Source organism: Tenrec ecaudatus, chromosome 13 (genome assembly GCF_050624435.1).
Source record: "Tenrec ecaudatus isolate mTenEca1 chromosome 13, mTenEca1.hap1, whole genome shotgun sequence".
NCBI lineage: Eukaryota > Metazoa > Chordata > Mammalia > Afrosoricida > Tenrecidae > Tenrec > Tenrec ecaudatus.
In genome coordinates, this window is record NC_134542.1 from 79,458,643 (window position 1) to 79,481,675 (window position 23,033).

General features: G+C 40.8%; 1 protein-coding gene across 4 annotated transcripts in view; it reads left to right on the forward strand.

The window, feature by feature from the left end:
* The first annotated feature begins 4,658 nt into the window (after positions 1 to 4,658).
* Positions 4,659 to 23,033, forward strand: part of ITGB6 (integrin subunit beta 6) — a 105,132-nt gene continuing 86,757 nt past the window's right edge. For 2 of the 4 annotated variants that reach the window (XM_075529190.1, XM_075529193.1), the window contains exons 1-4: positions 4,659 to 4,719; positions 5,517 to 5,596; positions 8,744 to 8,948; positions 9,606 to 9,852. In XM_075529190.1, coding sequence (XP_075385305.1) covers positions 4,659 to 4,719; positions 5,517 to 5,596; positions 8,744 to 8,948; positions 9,606 to 9,852 — 593 coding nt within the window. The remainder of the gene's footprint in view (positions 4,720 to 5,516; positions 5,597 to 8,743; positions 8,949 to 9,605; positions 9,853 to 23,033) is intronic. The other 2 variants (XM_075529191.1, XM_075529192.1) reach the window with 2 other exon arrangements.

Genomic DNA, 23,033 nt, shown 5'->3' on the forward strand with positions numbered 1-23,033 from the left:
TCAGGGAGGTTGGTGGGAAAGTAGACTCTGAGATCGGAGAACACCTGTAGGGATCAGGGCCATACAGGTCAGTCCAAGGTATGTGGAATGCAAGCTTTTCTTATTCCATACAGTGAAATTATATGTCCAGTCGGTCGAAGGTGAGTTTGTCATAGATCCACGGGTGCCAACATAAGACAGGAAATGTCTCGGTCAGAGGCACGGGACTTTGCAGCTTATAGAAACAGTAGAAGTTGGCGTTGTCAGCACTTTCTTGCCAGTTCCCCAGGGTGACACAAATGAAGAGATGTGAAACTCATACAGGGGAGGAAGCCCAAATGTAAGGAATATGAATCTTTAGTAGGGGCCAGTCAGCATGCTTACCCTTTGTTCTGCCTACAAGGCATTTGCCCTATATCTTTAAAGGCTGTTTATTTTGCAAACAGACTGGAAAAGATCACCTAAAATTAAAGCAGTTAGGGACTCTACTTGTAAGATGTGCAGGAGTGTGAGAGGTGTTATAGGCTACAAATATATCATCTCAAATATAATTGTAAGAGGACTTTTATTAAGTCTTAGGACAAGCAAGGCAGAGACAAAGACACATCATCCATATGAGGGAGATGATTGGCATGAGGCCCTAATGGCATCGGACAAGGGCAGGCAAAGAAAAGGGTGACCACAGGCAGACAGGCAGCAGACCAATACATCACAGATGGGACTACAGGCATGGGAACAGGACCATGACTGGGGCATGTACATTATGTTAGCTCAGGGCTCAATGACAGTTGGGATGTGACTCATGGCCATGTGACCAGAGCACCCTAATTTCCATTAAAGGCACACCCAGGTGAGTCCCCAAGGGCTATACCACTTCTCCCGGGATGGGTTCTGGGAGTGTCAGTAATCCACTCCCTAATACACCTCACCCGAGAGCAAAGCCATTCGTGCTGCTGGTTAATGGTCTGAAGGACATCAATGGAGGCTGAATTCAGATGGCAACTCTGAAATTAGTGTAAGGCTTTCGCTGTAAACCTTTTGTACATTTAGTGCTTAGAAAGTTAAGCTCTAAGATAGAGGCCAGGCAGAACTGGTCCTAACAAAGATAAGTTTCTATTTAGCAGGAAATATTTTTTAAAAAGAGCCTGGGAAGTACATCAGGTAGGTGTTTGGCTGCTAAGCTAAACATTGGTGGTTCTGCATATATATCTACATATGCATGCCTTTATTTAGATCTCTATAAATGCCCTTTACCTCCTAACTCTTTCCTCTATTTCCTTTTACTTTCTTCTTGTCCCACTATCATGTTCAGTCTTCATTTGGGTTTCAGTAATTCCTCTCGGTTACATTACCCTTGGTCACGCCCTACCAGCCTCCCACACCTTCCTCACCACCACTGATTTGGATCACTTGTTGTTCTCTTCTCCCTGGGTTTGTTAACACCACTTCCTTTCCCCGCACCGCCCCTCTCCCATGTCCTCCTGGAACTGTCGGTCCCATTGTTTTCTCCTTTAGATTGTTCATCCAGCTTATTTTATTTAGACAGACCTAGGGAGATAATGACACGCACAAAAACAAGACAGAGCAAAACAAAGCAACAATATAAAACAAAACAACAACAAGCCAATGACAAAAAAACCCAAAACACAACAGCAAGAAAGAAAAGCTTATAGTTAGTTCAAGGACTGTTTTTTGGCCTTTAGGAGTATTTTCCAGTCGAGTCTGTTGGAGCACCAAGCCCTGGCCCCAAAGTCTATTTTTTGTATTCCCTGGGGACTTCGTTGCTCTGCTCCCCTTGCTGTTGTGTTCCACACCCTTAGTGTTTTGCCTTGGTGTGATGGGATCAGATCGGGTGGAATTCCCACACTGTGTCTCCAGTGTTGTCCCTGATAGGGCTATGGGTCAGTGAGGGATGTCGTGTCACATAGTGGGGCCTGCCTTATGGTCTTCTCTGTGGATTGGCTGCTCTGAGTGGGAATATTGTCCTCAAAGGTTGGTGGCCCAGGATGTGCTCCTCTCTCTCTTCCTCGCCCTTCATTTGCTCCCGTATGCTCTGATACGACATGTCCCTCTCCCAGAGCTGCAGATTCAGTGCTGTCCTCTGAAATAAATTCTTGTTGGGGGAGGGTAAGGTGTCCATGAAGTTGGGATTGGGGACAGCCCCTTAGACTTCTCCACTGGCTCTCTACTCCATCTTGGAGCAGTGGGTTGAAGTCTGGTCCTTCTTTCTACTTCCTTTCCTGAATCTTGTCTTCTTGACCTGTAGATAACAGCATGCCCTAGTCCTCAAAAGTCTTATCTGTCTATTCTCATGAACCTAGTGAACTCCTTGTTCTCTCTCCAAATGGGATCTCCAGGCTGATGGTCCTAAATGTATGCTTGAAATAGTATCACTGTCCCCTCCAGACTCATAGACTAATCATCTACATGGTGTCAGTTGTCACTTGGTTTTCCTCTAGGCATCTCAACTTAATATGCTCTTGATTCCATTTCTCCACAGGAAAATGTCTTTCCCAGTGTAACCTATTTCAGTAAATAGTATGATTCATTCACATTCTCAGGCCAGCCCAATACTTTTCCTGTATTAATTAGATGTGAATATTCTGTCTTCAAAATGTGACTGAAGCTAATCACCTATATCACCAACATCCTAGTACAAGCCATCATGGTGTCCTAGGTGAAATCAGTGAGTTCTAAATTTGTCTTGCCACACACATACACTCTCATCCCTCAAAAAGCCTGGGTGATCCTTTAAAAGTATTAATGAAATAATATGACTCTTCTGCTTTCACCTTTCCATAACATCCCAACTAAATCAAAGTCAAGTTTAAGACTATATATGACCTAAACCCTGCCTCATTTTCTATCACCGCTCTTCTCCCTACCTTTTTTCCCTGGACACCGTCTAGCAAAAACTACCTCAGGGTCTTTGCACATTATGTTTCACCCAAGGTATCTGTGGCTCTATCAGGTGTCACATCAATCAAAGATATACTTCCTGACTAGTCTAAATAAAACAATATACCTCCTTTCCTTTTAAATAGCACTATAATTTTTCATAGTCATTATCACTACCTGATTTTAATTTAGAGTCTGTCTCCCCTCATCGACTAGCTTAGAAGATATGCTTCATGAGTCTAGAACTTGGCTCTGTTTATTAACATAGCCCCTGCTTGTACTTGGCGGCAGAAGTAGAGATTCTCAGTAAGTATTTGTGGAAGACATGAATAAATGACAATGAATAATGGATATAAGAATGGAGACAAAGTCAGAAATATAGATAAATTTCACCTCAATCTTCAAAGTAAGCCACCCGGTCACATAGAACTACTGTTTTTCCCCGAAAGGCATATTTTCCACTCTTTAATAATTGTGTTTTTTCTCTTCAGAATTCTTGCCATGTTGTTGTGTATGATGGAGTTTAAAATTGAACATAGCCTTCTGAGAGGAACCTGGACAGTCTATAATTAGTTTTCCTCCCTTCACAGGTTTCATACATGCTTGCCTATGAATATACTTTTAAAAGGAACCTCCCAACATATAAGCCCAGCCACAAAGTAACCGAAGGTCAAACAGTTTGTCAGTGACAGGTGAGTATTTAAGTCTTTTCTTGTTTACAGTTTCTACCGATCCTAAACACTCACCTGAATGTGTTGAGAGAAACCACAACAATAGACATACAGTTAGTACCATAAAGTGTATACGTGAGAGATAATGAAATAGAGGCATTTCATATGAAAATAAATATTCCCAATGTGCCAGAAGCTGGGGCTGAATGCCACTTGAAGAGGCTGGTTATTACCCTGCTGAGGGATCCAGGATCGCAGGCGCCATCATTCCTATTTGCATCGACTAGCTTATAAATCTAATGTTGGCCGAGGATAATGTTCATCTATGAATGGGCTTCAAGCGTTTTGAGGGAAATAGAATTAAAAATAATAATGTTACTTCCTTTTCAAGAATTCTATACTTACAGAAAACTGACTTCTATCAATTTAAAACAAATGTAAGAGATCCCAGTGTTTTGTTTCCCTTGCCTGCCTTCCAGATTGAGTGTAAAATAATGAATTTTATCTTTCAGAGATTGTTTCAATTCTTTGCAAACAATTTAATGACTGATACAAACATCTCGGGCATTTTCATTTATGTCATTATCTAGACTTCCTGACAGATAGCTCATATGCTGTGTTTTAGCTAAGCATCCTTAGTGTTTACATTAATTTATAATTATTTTAGAAGCCACTCTAGACCATGTTTCATTTTCTCATTTGGCATTTCACAGGTCAATATTTCACGCAAGTTGTTAATATTTTTCTCTAGGTCGCAGAGAGACTCATAGAATTCACACACAGAAACTTTTCTCCTGAATGAATTTCCCCACCTCTTGCTGATTGTACACCTGCCTTCCATATAAGGAGAACAAGGAAGTAAATCATGTTGAAGTTGCTTTTAAACACAGCTTTTCTTCTTTACCTGTCCAGGTAGCCTCTGTTTTCATTTCAGTCTTAATGAAAACCTTTTTACTTACATCTCAAGTTTCTTTTCAGAGCAGTGTAAGTAGTATTTAAAATTTCTATGCTTCAAGAAAGAAAGACTTTAACGATGTTCAGCTCTGGTCTTGTAATGTTGAAGGTAATTCATTTTTTTTAATCTGTCTGCACAGCGAGAAGTGAAAACGGATGGGGATTGAACGGCTTTGCCTGTTCTTTCTATTTCTAGGAAGGAATGCTCGCGTACAAGGTAAGACTCAAGTTCTCCTGCGTGCTATGTTTGTGGTATCCTTGACAAACCTGCTTTTGGCTCAGGAACTAGATCAGAAGTCTTTTTCTTTTTAAAAAACTTGATCTGTTCAAGTGAGCCCTTTCAAAAATGACAGGCAGACGTAGGAGGACTGTTCCCACAGCGAATGCTCCAGGCTGAAGGTAAATAAATACAAAGGTTGAACAGGCATCTTAATGAGAATTAAATAGCATTACTAAGGAACAGGACTTCGGTCATACTAACGCGGTGACACCATTTTGGAAAATTTTCTAACTATTTTATTGTACAGCAAGGGCGCTCACTTAAAACTAAGCATCTTGAGGGAGAAAAGAAAAGGACTTTTATTAAAATAAAAATAGATTCTATTTCTTGTCCAATAAGGGCACCCACTTTAATGCAAACTAAGAATCTTGAGCGAGAAAAAGACAAATTTATTTTTATTAAAATTCAAATAGATTATGTTTAGGAAGGAAGTATTTTTAATGAGGGTATTATTTTTTTTTAATTTAAGTGGCAAATCTTGAGTAAGGGTCATACATCTGATGGCTTTACACCTGTGAACATTGAGCAATGTTCACTTCTTAAAGACAAAAGAGACTTGGTATTTTGGCTTATCAGCTAAGCATATTTTCAAGGTAGTGATGTAAACTGTATGCTGTGAGAAGAATTGCTGGTATTTGTCGCTCGTGTCATTGTGTTGAAGTGCTTTACGAGGTTCGTCAATGGAATGACTGAACATGCACCTGATCCCTGTGTCTTGCCGGCTTTAAACCTAGGGGGCTGTGCCCTGGGAGGGGCAGAGACCTGTGAAGACTGCTTGCTCACGGGACCTCAGTGTGCCTGGTGCTCTCAGGAGGTAAAACAAATGACCTCACCGCTTTGTTTGTCTTAATGTTGCCACTGTGCTCATGCTAATTCCATCAGATCTGATTGTTTCCCAACAAGGACAATGTCAGTCTTGGTGGTCATTCTTCTGATTTCCTGAAAAAGCAATTGCAGGCAGCTGTCAAATAATTGGAACAACACTTAGCTCAGGACCCTTGCTCTCACTTGAGACCTTTCAGTATTTTAACGGCATTTATAAGCAGTTCTGTGTAAAACGCTGAGGCTCTCTGGCTAGTCAGACCGCACAGAGGTGACATTTTCTAAAGCCAAGCACACACCAGAGTTCAGGATCACAGTTGTTTCCCCGCCTGGACACAGAGCTCATGCCGACCCTGTTAGGTCCGAAGGCAAAGTGAAGGCAAGTGGCTTATGTTGGATTACGCATTACTGTTTAGACATATCTCGTCATTGCCTTTTCATGAGCTCAGTGACTCGTGGTCACACCGTGACAAAGCCCCACGTAGACAGCCCTTATCTGGGCAAACTGAAAGAGAGTGGAAATAGTATGAATGTGTCTGGGAGATAAGTCAGACTAAGTTACTCCCTAGCTGATGACGCTTTAGAGCAGTGGTTCTCCACCTTCCTAATGCCGCGACGCGACCCTTTTATACAATTCCTCATGTCGTGGTGACCCCGTGTGTGGGCAATCTGCACGTGGGTAGACCCCCTGGAGACGGAGAGAGGAGCGGTGTCTCGGTTCCTAAGACCATCAGAAATAGGGTCTTATGCGACCCCTGTGAAAGGGTCATTCGACCCCCAGGTTGAGAATCACTGCTGTAGAGTAATGTGTAAGTAACTCAGGGTGAGAGTATTGCTTTAGCTCTCTGAATTTGAAGCAAGTCTCTATTGATGGAATTCCAAGAAAGAGAATCGGAAGGCAAATGGAACCATTCATACCAAGATTAGCAATACCTGAGCAGCTTTGGCTCAAAGGAAAGTGAACCTGGTCACCCAAAGCAGGTTGTAATAGTTAAAAACCCAATCCCAGGTTTAGTGTGTATCCATGAAGGCAATCCTCACAAATGAAGAACACAAACGGAGTTTGTTCTCAAATTGTTGCCTTGCCCGATGGAGCACAAATTAAGATCTAAGGAATCGTGCTTTCTTGAGCTTACGCATCAAAAGTCAGTTAAAAATCTCCACATAAGAAAAGTAAAATCGACATATGTTTTGAACTTCAATTTCCTGAAGAAGATAGTATTAATTTTATGTGAGAGACATAAAATGACAAATCAATCTAGCAAAGGACTGCTTCCAGAATGTTCATTTAAATGCATTTTTAGCACGATTGTAAGAGAGTTCTTAAGTGGCTAATGACAACTTTATTTGCGGACAATACCTGGTAGATGAATTGCCATCAACTTTTAGAGTCGGATTATTCTAAGAGGCCATTCTAATAGTAGAAGTAGTTATTAGTTTATCCGTAGAGGCAGCTGAGGTAAACAAAAAATAAATTGGATTTCATTTTATAGTTAACGGCCCTTTACGATCTTTTGGCAAAATCGGCAACTATAGGAGTTGATGGTAACACTGCTGAGAAGGATCCTGGGCTCTTCTGCTGCTCGGGCAGAGAGAGGTGATTGCCATTACCACTGTTGACCTTGAAGACTTCATGGGGAACTGTAGAGTGGCCTGTGTCTGACCTAGGACTTCAAATATGCCCGGGCCTAACTTAGCGATAATAAGTTATAATCTTAGGAAATGAACTTCACTTTTTAGAGGCAAATAATAGTTTAGATAACTAGTTTGTTTGTTTGTTTGTTTTTTAAAGCCTGCCTTAAGCATCATGCTCCTTTAAGACCTATGTATGAGATCAAATGATCAGCAACTCCGAAGATTAGCTAGATAGGGACCTAAAGGGGCAGTGAATTTTGTGGCAATAAAAGAGGAACAACTCAGAAAACGAGAGTGGGAAGGATTATACAACGTGAAGAAATGTAGTCAATGTCATTGAATTGTACATGAGACAAAAATCGTTGAACTGGTGTATGTTTGGCTGGGTATGCCCTCACTAATAACAGCAGTAAGAAAAGATTAATCAAATTAAATCATGATTCTAGCAGGAAGATAACTTTCCGAATACGTGAACACAGCAGGTGTGGCTTCGAATTTAAAGGATAAGGCTAAAGCAACACAAGTGTTAGTTGGCTTCCTCTCCCACTGTGAGTCAACAAGCCTCAAGTTCCACTTTGCCCAGAGTCTAGTCAGCTCTAGGACAGCTGTGGCTGTGGGCTACCGCTGGGATTTCTCCCCCGGCTTCTCCCTCTGGGTTACAGACCTCCTTTGGTCTGCTCTTCTCTCCGCACCGAAAGTGCTGCATGCCACTGTCTTCCTAGCAGACCAGCGAGGATCTGATGGGCACTGAGAAAATCTTGGTTATGGTGCAAAAAGCAGTCTTCAAAATCACCTTCTCTTCTCTTTCACTTCCATTTCTTCAAATAGTGCAGACACCCCCAAAGCACGGTTTACTGACAACACTAAGTTGACAATCCCCAACTTTGATTTGTGGCCTACCCGCCAGGGTCAACAGCAGGGAAGCCATGCAGTACTCTAAGGCTAATTCACCAATGAACAAGAGTGGGTATAGGGTACTAGAGAGACAGATGTTATCAATTCTCTGTCCTTCAGGAATCAGAAGCAAAAAAGAGGCTGTCTTTGTCATTGGATTTGGATTGGCAAACTTTTCTAGAATTCCATGAGTCTATAGGTATAACCTAGACAGATAAAATCACAAATAGTATCTACAAAGTCAACCATTTCAAAGATCTGATCATGGTACCAGAGAAATGGGCACTCAAAAACAAAACTTTAGAGAAGTAGACATTGAAAAGATAGTAACTGTGAATGTGAATTCAATTGGATATTATTAAATAAAGACATCTATTTTACTCCTAAGTTTACTGGCAGAATTCTCTGGTTATTCTGCTATAACTTAACTCTAGACCTATCATCAATGTCAGGTACGTAGAAATAGGACATACATGGTGTCACAAGATGCCAAGTGCCCCTCCCCTGACATCCCATGTAAAGGCTGTTGTTATTATCATAAGGAAATGCACACTTAGGTCTCTTTTACACATGCTTCTTTTTGACTCTTTGTTGCTCTTTTCTCTTTTAGAATTTTACGCATGCATCTGGAGCTGGTGACAGGTGTGATACCCCAGCCAATCTTTTCGCTAAAGGCTGTCAATTAACGTTCATCGAAAATCCCAGTTCCCAAGTACAAATACTGAAAGATAAACCTCTCAGTGTTGGAAGGCAGAAAAACAGCTCCGACATTGTTCAGATTACTCCTCAGAGCTTGGTTCTTAAATTAAGACCAGGTATGTTCTAGTTTCTTGACAGCACAAGTGAATCTCTTCTGTAGGCATGTAAATAAGAATAACTTCATATGTCAGGACTGCCAATAAATCTTGCACTGTAATTTGTATTATTGATTATTGAGACTAAAATGTCCCATTCTTAATGAAATGGAGACTTGCACGGTTAACATGGCCTAATTCACAACAATCACTTACACTCCACGTGAGTTACTTAAAAAAAACAAACAAATAAAAAACACCCTTCTCTGATAGTCACCCTTTCAATTACCTGAATGTTGTTCAACTTTACTTCACCCCACCCCCAGGGTTTAATGTAGCATTCAAATCCACTTTATGTTGCTCTCCTTTTCTATAATCACACACACACACACACACACACACACAGAGTTCCCTTATCTTTCATCTAAATGGAGACTAGTCCTCCCTAGGAGCTATAAAATATCCCAACATATCCCTACTTTGGTAGTTCTACACTCACCAGTGAGAGCCTTTCATGAGCTTGTCCATTTACTACATAGCTCATGAATTCAAAGGTATCTTTGGTACGTTCTTATTGAAATGGAATACCCAGGTGGCCCAGTGACCGGTGAGTTACAAATAAAACGCTGGATGTTCTCATGTCTTCATGTTTCCGGGGTTGGGGGTGGGGCTTTGCAGGTGGTGAGCAGACCCTGCAGGTGCACGTCCGCCAGACCGAGGACTACCCGGTGGACTTGTATTACCTCATGGACCTCTCCGCCTCCATGGATGACGACCTGAACACAATTAAAGAGCTCGGCTCCCTGCTCTCTAAAGAGATGTCTAAATTAACCAGCAACTTTAGACTTGGCTTTGGCTCCTTTGTGGAAAAACCCGTCTCCCCTTTTATGAAAACAACACCCGAAGAGATCGCCAACCCTTGCAGGTAAGTAAATCATTCTTTGGCATTTTTTGTGCACTGATTTTCCAGAGAGATAGCCTCATGGGGGCCTGCACTTGCTGGGAACTTGCAAATTCCCTGCTATCTCTCTCCCTCGGCAGCGCTCTCTGTTACTTGGTTATTTGGAGCTAAGGTGAGGTCACCTTAATTATATGATGCTAACTTCGGGGCTGGCAGATTTTGTAGTATCTGCCTCCCTGAGTAGGTCGCAATGGCAAACTTGGCTCTGCGCTCTGCAGACACTGGACCAAGTCTTTCAGTTCAGGGTCCGCCGGAGTGGCGCATGCGAACGGACTGTGACCATGCCCAGTCCCCCCGAGACTTGAAAGCATGGTGACCACCATACCCTTGGGGCGAATGGACAAAGAATCATTCTTTCTTAGAGTATTTTTCTCCATCACAGGGACTGCTGCCTAAATTATATTCTTTGTGGCTTCCTCTGGCTTATTTTGGAAAATGTGAACTTAACAAACAAACTGCTTTGAGAAAGCCATTGTTGTTTTCACTAGGACACCAGGCTGTAACTCAGCTAGACTCTGCTCTGTTGTAGATGGTGTTGGCTTCCACAGTTCCCAGATCATAAGAAGCCCAGGCACAATGGAATGGGACTGTTGGGATCCATTGGGTTTTCACGTGGGAATTTTTGGAAGGAAATCACCAGGCCTTTCTTCTGAGTCCTTTCTTGAGTCTGGATATTCTTTTGAAACCTGTTCAGCATCATAGCAAACTCTAAGCCTACACTAACAGAGGGTGGCGGCTCTATTTGTCCACGGAAAACTAAGTATTATCCAGGTGACAGTCCAGGGTAAACTGATTTCGGATCACTTTCCCATGCCATCAATGGCATGTTCAAAACCAAATGATTTCATGCCCATAGCTTTTATAGAAGTCACTTTTGCTCTGTGCCAGACTTTGGGCTAAAGGTTTTATACACATGACCTCATTTAATCTTTACAATAACAGCAGGTTAAAGCAGGTTTCATAATTCCTACCCTTAGAGGAAGTAACAAGCTCTGAGAGGCTAGTAATTTGCCCAAGGCGATATGATTAATCAGTGGAAGATTCATTTGCCAATGACACATGACTAACTGGAAAACTGTACCAAGATTTAGTTTGGTCCCCAGCCAAGTCTGTGGCCACTATGCATCCAGTTTATGTGAAAACCTCCCCAAACATATATTGCCTTTGAATACATTTATGTACCAAAGGCATTCAACTGTATAAATGACAAGTCGTTTTTAAAGTAGCATTTTAAGCCATTTGAGTGTGGTTCCAAACTAGAATCTCATTGAATCAAAATATTTGGCCATGAAAGGGATTCTGCACTGATTGTAACTGTTTGTTAGGAACTATAAGCAACTGCAAGTATCGGAGATAATGGCTTACACAAGAGAGGTTTTTAAACTTTTTTGAACATAAAGAAGCCTAGAGAAAGGCAATTCAGGACTGGTAGGATAGTAATCCTTCATTCCAGATAGGAAGAAAGGTGAAATGTGGAGCTTATCAATCAAAGCTGTCTGTACACCTCCTTTGTATAATTGACAGGCAATAAAATGGACACATTAGATTTGTTCAGTTGATTGAGTTTAAACAATTGAGCACACCTATGGAAAGGAACCCTGGTAGTCCAGTGGTTATAACTATGTTGGGCTTCTAACTGGAAGGTCCACAGTTCAAACCCGCCAGTCAGTTCATGAGAGAAAGACAAAAGGAATGAGGGTCTGGAAAACTCACAGAGGCAGTCCTGCCTTGTCGAATAGGGTCACTGTGAGTCAGCATCGACTCCATGGCAGTGAGTTTATGTTTTGTTTATTTATTTATGGCAGCATGTAGAAGCTACATGGAGAACAATTCTATCATCTCAGAAAGTGATGTTCTACCCCTTCCACAGAATCAATAACTTTCTGATATGTTTTAGATTAGTCTTGCCTGTTCTTGGGCTTTGTAAAATGTGAACAATACAGTCAATAATATTTTATATCTGCCTGTGTTGAAACCATCGTCAGAAGTGTTTCTGAGGTCTATCAATAGCGTTGTGTGATGCTAAGTAATAGTTCCTTTTGTTGCTAAGAAATGCTCTGTTGATTGGGTTTGCTTCCATTTGCTTCTCCCCCTGGCTGGGAATTTGCTTGGCTTCTGTTTCGGGTTATGGTGGAAAGTGGTGTTATGATCATTGCACTATGTCTTTATTTTTTGTGGCTAGGTGTTACCTTGTAGTGGAATTGCTGAAATGTGTGGTAAGTGTATGTTTAACTTATAAAAATGACCATACTTCCTTTCCAAAGTGGCTGTGCCATTTGATCCATCATTAATCTACAAGGGTTTCTGCTGCTCTTCATCCTTGGTAGCACCGTGGGCAGTCTTTGTAGGGCTAGCCATTCTAAGAGATGTATAAAGGAGCCCTAGTGGTGATGTGGGGTAAGCTTCAACGACTATCCAGAAGGTCAACAGTTCAAACACACAAGCCACCCCGGGGAGAAAGTTAAGGCTTTCTGCTCCCATAGACATGTACTGCCTGGGAGACTTCTCTAGCGGGTCATTGTGAGTCAGAAGCAAGTGGACGGCAGTGGAGTGGACTCTTGAGTTTAATATGTGTATAGCGGCATTTCTTTGTGGTTTTAGTTTGCTGTTCTGAATGGTCAGTGATACTGAGCGCCTTCGCCCATGCTAATTGGTCATTCTTGCATCATATTTTGTTAAATTTCCTCACAAAATCCTTTGCCTATTATTTTGAAAATGAGTTTTTTGTCTTCATATTATGTGGTAAGAGGTCTTTCTATATTCTGAATGTGAGTTCTTTGTCAATTGTATGCTTCTCAGCTAGTTTCTGCAGGTTGTGACTGCTGCTTTTATTTAATTATACTTTTTGTTGTTGTTATGAACTTCATTTTGATGAAGTTCAATTTATCAATTTTTAATTTCATGGTTATTGTACTTCTTAGGTTGAAATATTTATGGAAATAGATCATTAGGTCATTTTACCCACTGAGCAGCAGATAGACATCTTTTTTCCTCAATCCAATTTCAAAAACTAATTTGACATCCTATTTAAGTTTTTGGCAGCTAACCAAAAGGCTTGTTGTTAGAAACTATCAGCTGCTGACACCATAAGTTAATTCTTTTGCCCCAAAACCTATACCGTCGTTCTACTACTTGTTAAGAAAGATTTTTGTTTCACTGTTGAATTTTCTTGATGCCTTTTTGGTATTGATCCTGTATGTGTGAGTCTCTTTCTAGATGCTCCCGTCTTTCTAACTGGTCCATTGAATGCACTCCTGTTGCTATCAGTTCCTTAGGGTCTTCACTGGGGCTTGATTTAAAAGTCATATACCTTCTTGCTTTGATTATTGGCTACTGTTTGTGTTTTTAGGTGCTTTGCAGTTCCATGCCAATTTTAGAATTAGCTTTTCAATTTCTCATTTTGTTTTGGATTGTGTTGAAACCCTCAGTCAATATTTGGAGAACTGACATTTAAAAATATATTAAACCTTTCAGTCACCGGACATGTGTATATCTCTAGTCACCTGGACTTTATTTGCTTTCAGTCAGTAATGTTTTGTCATTATCAGGACCAAGATTTTATCCTTCTTTTTATTTATATCTTCTTAGGCATTTAATTTTTATGCTACTTTAAATGATATTTTTAATTCCAATTTTCAATAATTTGTCAATAATCTGTTAAAATATATTGATTTTTTTAAATCCTGAAACTGGGCTAAATTTTCTTATCAGTTCTAATTGGAGTGTGTACATTTATTAGGATTGTCTAAGTGCAGGATCGCGTCATCTGTGAACAACAGCTTCCGCCTCTCAGATGTCCATGCTCTTCTTTCTCTTTATGGCTTTAGCGCACTGGTCGGGATCTTCAGTACAGGTTTAAGTAGATGTGGCAAGATGCGATAGTCTTATTTATGGCCTTACAGGGAAATTGTGGTTATTCTTCATTAATTATGATATTAGTTAACATTTTTATTCCCCTATCAAAACAAGAAAGTTTCCTTCTATCCTTCATTTGGTAATATTTCTAATTGAAAATTTTGCTTAATTCTATGTCCCAGAAATTTTATCCAATTCCTTATACTTGTATCTCATTGTCCACGATTTAGTTATGTAGCTATCGTTAGCTGCTAGACCCGTGCATTGCCACCCCAAGTACAGTCAGGATTCTGTTATGGGGGAAGAAGGAAAGAATGGATCCTGGATAATAACCAGCAACTTCTGAACAGACTTCTAGGAATACTTATAATGGTTTAAACTCTAAAAGTTCTGGATCATAAGTTCTGATTACGATTATCAATTGTTTCATTCATATCTAAATGGAAATAATTGTGGTGCTATCAACATCCTATTTAATATAAACACATTTCTAATGCTCTGGATTGTTTTTGTTTTTTAAAAAAAAAAACAGAAAATGTCGCATCTGTTAAAATTTGTATTTGGTTCTTGGATATATCTTTCCTGACATAATCTTAGTAGAACGTCTCTTAGGGCAATCTCATCTAAGGTTACACAACATTATCTCTGCCCTCAGTGGTATGCTTAAAATCACACTTCCTGTCGCAAGCCAAATAAGATGTAGGAGCATAAAGTACAATAGTGATCATATAAAACAATAGATATGAAAGATTAGCAGAGAAAACAATTAAAGCTAGCAAGTTCAGTGGTTCAGCTAAATTGGCAGGCCAGTATCTTAAACTGAAAATGAGACAATGGATCCTAATTTTAGTCAGCCTCTGTAAATGAACAGTGTGGCTCATTATTTAGCTGTATGTTACATACGTGCATTCATTATTCCATTAAGAATTACTAAGCTCTAACTATGTACAAGAGGCCTGGGTTTATTGAGAAGGAAATGACAGAATGCCACTCCTCAAGGAACTGATAGAATTATTTAAGGTAGCAGGTACAAGTGGCTTCTGAGTCACCCTGGATTTAGGACCTGATTGAGCCAATCACTTTTACTGTGACTTTAGGTGAATCATTGTACTGCTTAGAGTTTTCAGTTTCTTTATCTGTACATTTTGTGTACCAAGACTCATCACCAAGAGTGAGTTGTAAGGTTTGGACGAGGTACTGAATGGAATCCCTTGGCACTGGGCCATCTCACGATGAGCTCTCAATAAAGAGGCCGGTAGTTACTATCCACACCACCAGAGTGCGATTAGGAGGACACCGGAGTTCTGAGCAAGGGGGGGGGGGGGGCGAAAGGGGACCCAAACGAGGATCCTGCGCGTCTGTTTGATCTCCAGAAATGGCCATTATTTCCCAGGGTGGTTCTAGGCAAAATGGATCATTATTTAAGATAACTGCCACATTCTCATTTACTATATTTCCCCTTTCTCATCACAGGCCCAGTTCTTCCAGCTTCTCTGCCTAGACACCATTCCTTTCTACACACACATACATCCCAAGAACTCAAACAAACAAAAATCCTGTGATAAATTCAAATTTATAATTATATAGTAATTTTTTTTCTTTAAAAGGGGGGCACTGGGAAGAAGAAACAGCATCACCTTTAAATAACAGCCTTGGAAAAACAATTTGCTCTCTCTGAGCTTGGTCTCTTCACCTTCATATGGAGATGACATTAGTCACTTTGGTGGCAGTGGCTATGCGTTGTTGGCTGCCAACTGCAAGGCCAGCAGCTGAGAGGCTGGGACGAGAGAGAGTTGTGTGTGAGGCTCAGAAGCCCACAGGGGCAGTTCCATCCTGTCTCAGGTCACTGTGAATCAGCGTCGCCTTGGTGGCAGTGAGTTTGGAGTATGGGAGGGTTCGCTTAGGACTCTGGTGGTCCAATAGTTAGGCCCTGAGTGCTGCACTGACGATTTAACGCTAATTATTTTCATCTGATAGTCCTCAAACTTTTTAGATCTCAGGATCCCTACACACTCTGAAAGACTATTAACACTCCCAAGAACCTTGGTTTATGTGGATGATATCTACTGTTTGTTTGTCATACTAGAAATTAAAATTGAGGAAAACTTTAAAGATTTGATTTCCTTAGCAACTACAATAGGACACTTGTTATATATTACTATACTAATATATATTCCAGAAGTTATCGTTTCCAAAATAAAAAAAAAATAGCAAGGAGAATGCCATCGCTTTTCTTTTTTTCCACAGTTCTCAAGTTTGTAGTTTAAAGGAAGGCAACTGAGTTTCTCTCTTCTGAATTTAATCTGTTGCACGAGTTTGTTGTGGTTTAATCCCGTGTAGAACATCAAACCTCACATAGATATGGTGTTGGAAAGGGGGAAAAAAACAACCAACCAACCCATGGAACAGCTGTTTCAGATGTGTAGACCATTGTCTTTGGTATGAATCCAAAAAAGAGACCAAGCTGGCTAGCTGCAATGCGGAGTCGGAAACCATATCAGTGAAGTTTACATATTCGGTCCCACTGGTCTTTTACTTGACTGTTTCTTTTGCCCATGTGTGTCTTTATCATTCAGAGGTAAGTCGAAGAGTTTGCTGTTAAGTTTCCAGTTCTTGTGTACACTATGAATTCCTAACAAAATGTGTTTTCTGTTCATCTTGTGTGTTGCTATTTTGCCAAATCCCTCAATTGGTTTCAACAATCTTTGTGAATGTCCTTAGAGTTCTCTGTCCGTATCATCCCATCATCTTCAAATAGTCAGCGCTTCCCTTCTTTGCACAGTTGTATTCCCTTGATTTCGTTCAGTTGTCTAATGGTTCTGGCTAAGACTTCTGGCATGATATTGAATAAGAACGTCCTTGTCAAGTTCCCATTCTCAGGGGAAATGTTTTCTGTTTTTCCCCATTGAGTGTGTTGTTGGCCGTTGGATTATCATAGATAGCCTTTATTACGTTGATGAATTTCCCTCTTATTCCTGTTTTTGAGTATTCTAATACAAATGGGCATTGGATATTGTCAAATGCCTTTTCTTCATCTATTGAGATAATCATGTGGTTCTGATTCTTTGTCTTGTTTATATGATTAATTACATTGTTTTTCTAATGTTGAACTACACTTACAACCCTGATATGAATCCCATTTGGTCATGGTGAATTATGTTTTTTGATATACTGTTGGATTTTATAGGTAAGAATCTTGTTGAGAATTTTGTGTCTATGCTCATGAGGAATATTAGTCTGTAGTTCTCTATCCATGGGGGATCTTTGCCTGCTTTGGGTATCAGGGTTATGCTAACTTGATAGAATGAGTTTGAGAAGTGTGTTATCTTGTTCCACATTCTAGGATAGTTTGTACAGAATTGGTGATAGTTGTTGACTAAGAACCCCGCCCCCGCCCCTTAGATTTTCTTGGCTGGGGTTCATTGATGACATTCTCTATTTCTTCTTTTGTTATGGGTCTTTTGAGGTGTTCTACTTTCGTCTTCATAAAATTGTTTCGATGGTGTATTTCTAGATATTTGTTCATTTCTCCTAGCTTACCAAACTTGTTGGAGTACAGCATTTTATAGCAGTGTGTTATTATTATTTTGTTTAAGTCTGTTGTGATGTCTCCCTTTTCATCTCTAATTCTAATCTTTGCATTTTCTCTTTCCCCCTTTGTTAAGTTTGCTAGTGGTTTGTCCACTTTGTTGATTCTTTCAAAGGATCTTGTTGATTTTTTCTCATTGTGTTTCTAGTTTGATTATTTATGCTCAAATGTTAATGATTTCTTTTCTTCGAGTGTTGGTCAGTTGATGCTGTTGTACTTATCTAGCAATTGAAGGTGTTGTGTTAAAGTTGTTGGTTTTGGTTTCTCCTCTTCTTTCATGTGTGCATTGATTGCTCTAAATTGCTCTCCAATAACTGCTTTTGCTGTGTCCCAAAGGTTTTGGCATGTTGTGTTTTCATTCTCGTTTATTTAAAGGAATTTTTAAAATTTCATACCTTCTCTGATGTATTACCTACTCATTTTGAAGTAATGTATTGTTCATTTTCTATGTGTTTGTCTTTATATTCTTGCTCTTTCTATTATTGGTTTCCAGTTTTACAGTGTTGTGATCTGACAAAGTGGAGTGTAGTATCTCAGTACATTTGAATTTGTTAGGACGTATGTGGTGGGCTAGCCTGTGACCTATGTTCAAGTGTGCACTGGTGAAGAACGTGTACTGTGTTGTTGTTGGGTGGAGTACTCTGCAGATATCTAGGAGGACAAGCTGGATAATTGTGCTGTTTACCTCTTCTGTATTGAGTTTGTCCTGATGTTCTATCTTTCCTTGAGAGTGGTATATTAAAGTGTCCTACTCTTACTGCCAAGCGGCTGAGTTCTCTCTTCAATTCTGTTAGCATTTAGTGGATGCATTTTGAGGGGTTTTCAATGGGTACATGTGTGTTTCTCTCATCTGCTACGGTCAGAGAGACTATCAGTGATTCAATTCTCCTTTACTTTTATTCTATTCGTCAGATCTTTTACCATGTTGCCTAATTCATTGTTTGTCTTCTGGGATTCCTTTTAGTGTGGTGTTTTTCATTTTTCAAGTTTTTCTGTAGTTCTCATGAATGTTTCCTGTATCTCTTGAAGTCACCTAAACATCATTCTTTTGAATTCCACTTCTGGTTCTTCCAGGGCCCATTTTTCAGAGTATTCCATTGGGCTTGAGTGAATTTTGATTGCTTGTCTTGTTTTTCTTAAATTTGGGGTGCATTGTGGTTGACTGCTGTTTCCAGCATGGTGAAGATATTAGTGGTGTGTGTACTACTGAGTTGTATTGGGGTAGTTGATTCTTCTGAGTTATAGGAGAGAGTCTAATGAGAGCCAGAAATCATATGGTGGGGAAATGAAGGAAAGGGGAAAGAGATAGGAGATGGGAGGGAAGAAGAGTGGGAGTAAGATATAAGTTATAGTAGTAATAATAAAGGGTCTTTTGGATAGACCAGAGAGATTGCAAAATAATGGAAACACGTGTTTTAAAAGACATAGTAAGACTCAATGGGTGACAAAGTATATTTCACTAGAGAAGGAAAGCAAAGGCAGTAGGAGATAGTGGGTGGGGCAGGAGGACAGGAGTGTGTGTGTGTGTGTGTGAAGAGAGAGAGAGAGAGAGAGAGAGAGAGAGAGAGAGAGAGGGAAGAAGAAGGAGGAGGAGGAAACAAAGACTTATTCAAGTAGAGAAGAGACAGCAAAATCTAAGAGAACATGAAGGAAGAGTGAGAAGGGGAAGGAAACCAGAAGAAAGAGAGGAAGAATATGGAGGAAGACCTACATTGAGCACGGTGGACGAGTGCTGTGACTGTGGTAGTGGTTACAACCACGTTGGGTTGGACTGCGATCTACATGGTTGGAAATTTGAAATCGCCAGCAGGTCCCAAGGGAGAAAGCCTGGGCTTTCTACTTCCGGTGCACAGTTACAGCCCCCCAGAAATTCACAAGGGGTCTCTGTGAGTCAGCATTCCTCATGGTAGTGAGCTTGGTTTGGACTGGCCGAGGCAGCTAAAACCTAGATAGCTTCTCCAGTTTACTCTTTTAAATGCATATCCTATTTGAGGGTGGCAAAGATTTAACAACATAAAAAATTATGGTATATACTCAAAACATCATAAAATTAAAGGCAGATGACAAAGAGGAAAGGTGAATATCCTTAAGAGATTGAGTTCTTGAGTTCTGAAAATTAGAAAATGGAAAGCACTCTAATAAGAAGCTAAGCAAAGGGTATAAGCTGACAATTTACATAAGAAAAATACAAAAGGTCAATAAGCAAATCGACAACTGCACAGCCATATTAGGAATAACACGCAAATTTAAAAGACAATCATGTCCATATTCTTCACTAATCAACTGGTACAGTTTTATCTTGTCAATAACAATCCTATACACTAATGTCAGAAATGGCCACAAGTACAAACCCCACAGAGTAATGTGTCGGTGTGAACCGCAGTTGACCCGACAAGGACGTTACAGATAGAAAGACGCAGAATTGTTTGTCAAAATGTATGTTGGGGGATCACTCAATGACTTAACTGCATAAAGATTTTAGAAATACATTTTCCGCAACAGGATAATCAAACTATGCTACATCTTACAGCCATTGTAATTTATTGGTTTCTTTCCCCTCTTGTGAAAAATCCAAAATTACTGTTTTAATTGTGGAAAAATACATGATTCTAGATATTGTTATTGTTGGATGCTGTTGAGTCAATTCCAAGTCATAGCCACCCTGAGTACAACAGAACAAAGCACTGCCTGGTCCTGTGTCATCCCCACAATCGTTGTCCTGTTCGAACCCATAGCTAAAGCCATGTCCTGTCTTTGGATCTGCACTACACTCTGGATGAAGCGGTCACATAAGAAATGGCTTACTTAGAAAAATTCGTTGCGCTGTGTGCTTGGCCTGTTTTATCTCATTCAATCGCCACAACAGCCTTGCTTGGGAGATACTATCTGTGGTCAGCACTTCAGTTTCCATGAAACTTGAGGCAAGCTAGTAAAACGAGAGTGAAACAGAATGAACGAGAAAGGAAATACGCAACAATACCTGGAAGCAAAAGACCCAAACAGTGTGGGGTCCACCAATCCGGATGTAGTGACGCAGCTGAGGAGTGAAGAGGCCTGAGAGGTTAAGGCAGCACAGAGGCACGTTCAAAGCACTCCTATCCCTGAACCATGAGGATCAGGGTTTCCAGGACCACCAATGAGCCCCAGCTTGTATTAGCTGAGGAAACGTTGGTAAAATGTATAGCACAGATGCAAAGATGGGGAGAGGTCAGTTGGACCAAAGAGCATCCATCTGGAAGTGACCATCGTGGGACTTCCAGGCTGTGCCACTGCACAGGAGTCTCAGGCTGCCCTTGTATGCAGCCAAGGACACAACAAATGATGACTTATCATCCCTGTAAAGCCACTTATGGAAAGACATGTGCCCAAGCCTTAAAGATGCGCCTGTTTTTCACTTGCTAACAAGACAGGCCAGTGAACCTGCAACGCCCAGGCCTTGCCTGTGCATTTCAGAGTCAACTGACCCTCTCCAGGCCTTTCCCAAAAGAAGCCACTCCTTTCTGTCCCTTTGTTGTACTTCTACACCAAACCCAAGTCAAATTCCCTCCCATCAAGTCAATTCTGACTCACGGCGACCCTTCACTGCTACCCTTGGGGACTGTCTGTTCAGCTCCTTAACTTCCGCCATTCTTCCACTTGCTTTAGCTACTCTACAATTAAGAGCCAGATTCAGGGTCTCTTCTGACATCCACTTTTATCTTTTTTTCTCTTTCCTTTCTTTTTAATGACATTTTGCTTGTTTTCATGCATGGTCGCCTTGATGTCCTCCCACAGCTCATCAGATCTCTGTCATTGCTGTTCAATATGTCAAATCTGTTCTTGAGATGTTCTCAAAATTCAGAGTGGGGTAGACTCATGGTCGTATTTTGATTTGTATTTTTCCATCTGGAATGATGGAGGAAGGGCCCAAAGAAGATAGGAAGAATTCGCACAGTCACTGTCACAGAGAGAACTAGTCAACAGAAGATAGGAAGAGTTCGCACAGTCACTGTCACAGAGAGAACTAGTCAACAGAAGATAGGAAGAATTCGCACAGTCACTGTCACAGAGAGAACTAGTCAACAGAAGATAGGAAGAATTCGCACAGTCACTGTCACAGAGAGAACTAGTCAACAGAAGAGAGGAAGAATTCGCACAGTCACTTTCACAGAGAGAACTAGTCAACAGAAGAGAGGAAGAATTCGCACAGTCACTGTCACAGAGAGAACTAGTCAACAGAAGATAGGAAGAATTCGCACAGTCACTGTCACAGAGAACTAGTCAACAGAAGAGAGGAAGAATTCGCACAGTCACTGTCACAGAGAACTAGTCAACAGAAGATAGGAGGAATTCGCACAGTCACTGTCACAGAGAGAACTAGTCAACAGAAGATAGGAAGAATTCGCACAGTCACTGTCACAGAGAGAACTAGTCAACAGAAGATAGGAAGAATTCGCACAGTCACTGTCACAGAGAACTAGTCAACAGAAGAGAGGAAGAATTCGCACAGTCACTGTCACAGAGAACTAGTCAACAGAAGATAGGAGGAATTCGCACAGTCACTGTCACAGAGAGAACTAGTCAACAGAAGATAGGAAGAATTCGCACAGTCACTGTCACAGAGAGAACTAGTCAACAGAAGAGAGGAAGAATTCGCACAGTCACTGTCACAGAGAACTAGTCAACAGAAGAGAGGAAGAATTCGCACAGTCACTGTCACAGAGAACTAGTCAACAGAAGATAGGAGGAATTCGCACAGTCACTGTCACAGAGAGAACTAGTCAACAGAAGAGAGGAAGAATTCGCACAGTCACTGTCACAGAGAACTAGTCAACAGAAGATAGGAGGAATTCGCACAGTCACTGTCACAGAGAGAACTAGTCAACAGAAGATAGGAAGAATTCGCACAGTCACTGTCACAGAGAGAACTAGTCAACAGAAGAGAGGAAGAATTCGCACAGTCACTGTCACAGAGAACTAGTCAACAGAAGAGAGGAAGAATTCGCACAGTCACTGTCACAGAGAACTAGTCAACAGAAGATAGGAGGAATTCGCACAGTCACTGTCACAGAGAGAACTAGTCAACAGAAGAGAGGAAGAATTCGCACAGTCACTGTCACAGAGAACTAGTCAACAGAAGATAGGAGGAATTCGCACAGTCACTGTCACAGAGAGAACTAGTCAACAGAAGATAGGAGGAATTCGCACAGTCACTGTCACAGAGAGAACTAGTCAACAGAAGAGAGGAAGAATTCGCACAGTCATTGTCACAGAGAGAACTAGTCAACAGAAGATAGGAAGAATTCGCACAGTCACTGTCACAGTGAGAACTAGTCAACAGAAGATAGGAAGAATTCGCACAGTCACTGTCACAGAGAGAACTAGTCAACAGAAGATAGGAAGAATTCGCAGTCACTGTCACAGAGAGAACTAGTCAACAGAAGAGAGGAAGAATTCGCACAGTCACTGTCACAGAGAGAACTAGTCAACAGAAGAGAGGAAGAATTCGCACAGTCACTGTCACAGAGAGAACTAGTCAACAGAAGATAGGAAGAATTCGCACAGTCACTGTCACAGAGAGAACTAGTCAACAGAAGAGAGGAGGAATTCGCACAGTCACTGTCACAGAGAGAACTAGTCAACAGAAGATAGGAAGAATTCGCACAGTCACTGTCACAGAGAGAACTAGTCAACAGAAGATAGGAAGAATTCGCACAGTCAC